This window comes from Colobus angolensis, unplaced genomic scaffold, assembly GCF_000951035.1.
Source record: "Colobus angolensis palliatus isolate OR3802 unplaced genomic scaffold, Cang.pa_1.0 Scaffold54, whole genome shotgun sequence".
NCBI classification, from domain to species: Eukaryota; Metazoa; Chordata; class Mammalia; order Primates; family Cercopithecidae; genus Colobus; species Colobus angolensis.
In genome coordinates, this window is record NW_012118932.1 from 7,545,166 (window position 1) to 7,546,905 (window position 1,740).

The 1,740-nt window shown below is 34.8% G+C and overlaps 1 protein-coding gene across 1 annotated transcript in view; it reads right to left on the reverse strand.

Moving 5' to 3' along the window:
* Positions 1-1,740, reverse strand: part of PAICS (phosphoribosylaminoimidazole carboxylase, phosphoribosylaminoimidazole succinocarboxamide synthetase) — a 42,437-nt gene that overhangs the window by 15,568 nt on the left and 25,129 nt on the right. The window contains exons 5-6 of the mRNA XM_011961261.1: positions 1,647-1,729; positions 4-93 (exon numbers count right to left, since the gene is read on the reverse strand). Coding sequence (XP_011816651.1) covers positions 4-93; positions 1,647-1,729 — 173 coding nt within the window. The remainder of the gene's footprint in view (positions 1-3; positions 94-1,646; positions 1,730-1,740) is intronic.

The window sequence follows — 1,740 nt, forward strand, 5'->3', positions numbered from 1 at the left end:
CACTTCAGTTTGGCCAATAACAAGTCCAGCGAAGCAAAATTTTGCAGCAATCAGCTGTTCCTCAGACCACTGTGGGTCATTATTGGCATCATCCTGTGAATAAAGTATAGTAGTACAATTAACTTAAATCTAAAATTTTTGAACTTTTCAGAAAAACCAACATCCTTTTCACCTTGAGCATGAACTCCTTAGACATTTTCAGCCACGGCTGGGCATGGTAGCTCACACCTGTAATCCCAGTGCTTTGGTGGGGCTGAGGTGGGCGGATCACAAGATCAGGAGTTCGAGACCAGCCTGGCCACCACGGTGAAACCCCGTCTACTAAAAATACAAAAAATTAGCTGGGTGTGGTGGTGCGCACCCGTAATCCCAGCTACTCAGGAGGCTGAAGCAGGCGAATGGCGTGAACCCGGGAGGCAGAGCTTGCAGTGAGCTGAGAGGGCGCTATTGCACTCTAGCCTAGGCAACAGAGGGAGATTCCGTCTCAAAAAAAAAAGAAAAAAAAGAAAAGAAAAGAAAAGAAGGAAATTTTGAGCCAGGTGCAATGGCTCACACTGTAGTCCTAGTAATTTAGGAGGCTGAGGCAGGAGGATTGCTTGAGCCTAGGAGTTCAAGAGCAGCCTGGGCAACAAAATGAGACATCTAAAGAAATTTTTTGTTTACGATACTCCTTAATTCAAAGCAATTATTACTCCTTTTTTCTTTTTTTCCTAGTTAGCTCCTGCAAGCAGAAAAAACTATCACTCTTAATTTGTCTACTCTCAATAGCACTTTAAAATTCAAAGTATTTAGGTGAGTAACTTATTCTAGGTCACAAAGTATTTCAAAGAATTTAACCTGTATAAACGAATTTAAACAGAATTTAAGTTTGTGATTTTTGTTTTTCCTTAGTTACAGTCATCAGACATGACAGGAAGGTCAAAGCACATTTTAATCAATCAAATCTTTCCAAAACTACAGTTCTCATAACTTCCTGACCTCACTTTTTATTAGAATTTATACAGGACTATAATTTTTTAGGGACATAATTCAAGAGACCTCAGACAAAGAGGTAAATGAAAAAAATGAAATAATTTCATTCTATTCTAAGCTGTGTTCCAACTTTATATGGCAATATCTTTATAAATTCTTCATCTATATAATCATAATACACAAGTTATATAACTTATTGATTAAAAACAACACTGATATTGCTTCCCAAGCAGATCTATGCTTAACAGCATAAATGAAGATGGTTAAAGCAGTAAAGCCTATAAAAATTCATAACCACTGATTCTTACAACCTTTATTTATATATTTTTACTTACAAGAGACATTGTTAGTATAGTTTTCCTGTATTAGAATATAAAAAGATTTCAACTAAATTTTTAAAAAATTAACTAAATATTAGTTTTCTTGTCCTCCTATTAGTCATCTTGGTTCAAAGGTAAGATTTTCAGATGCTTTCTTTTTAAAATTTGATCTATCATTGCTAATGGAAGTGTACATTATTGACATTGGCAACTAGATAAGACAAATTTTGGGATGACATTTGCAATATCAAAATATCAAAAACTTTGCTTGAATATTTAAACCTTTAGAGTTTCTAATTATAAATTTATTGCCATGTTATAGTAAGACATAAAATAGAGGCATAAGATAATTACCTTGAAAAACAACTCCACTTTAGGTGGGTAAAACTTATATCCTTCCTTGACACCAGGATTTCTTTTGAGAAAAGAACCAGTTGCTATTCTTCTG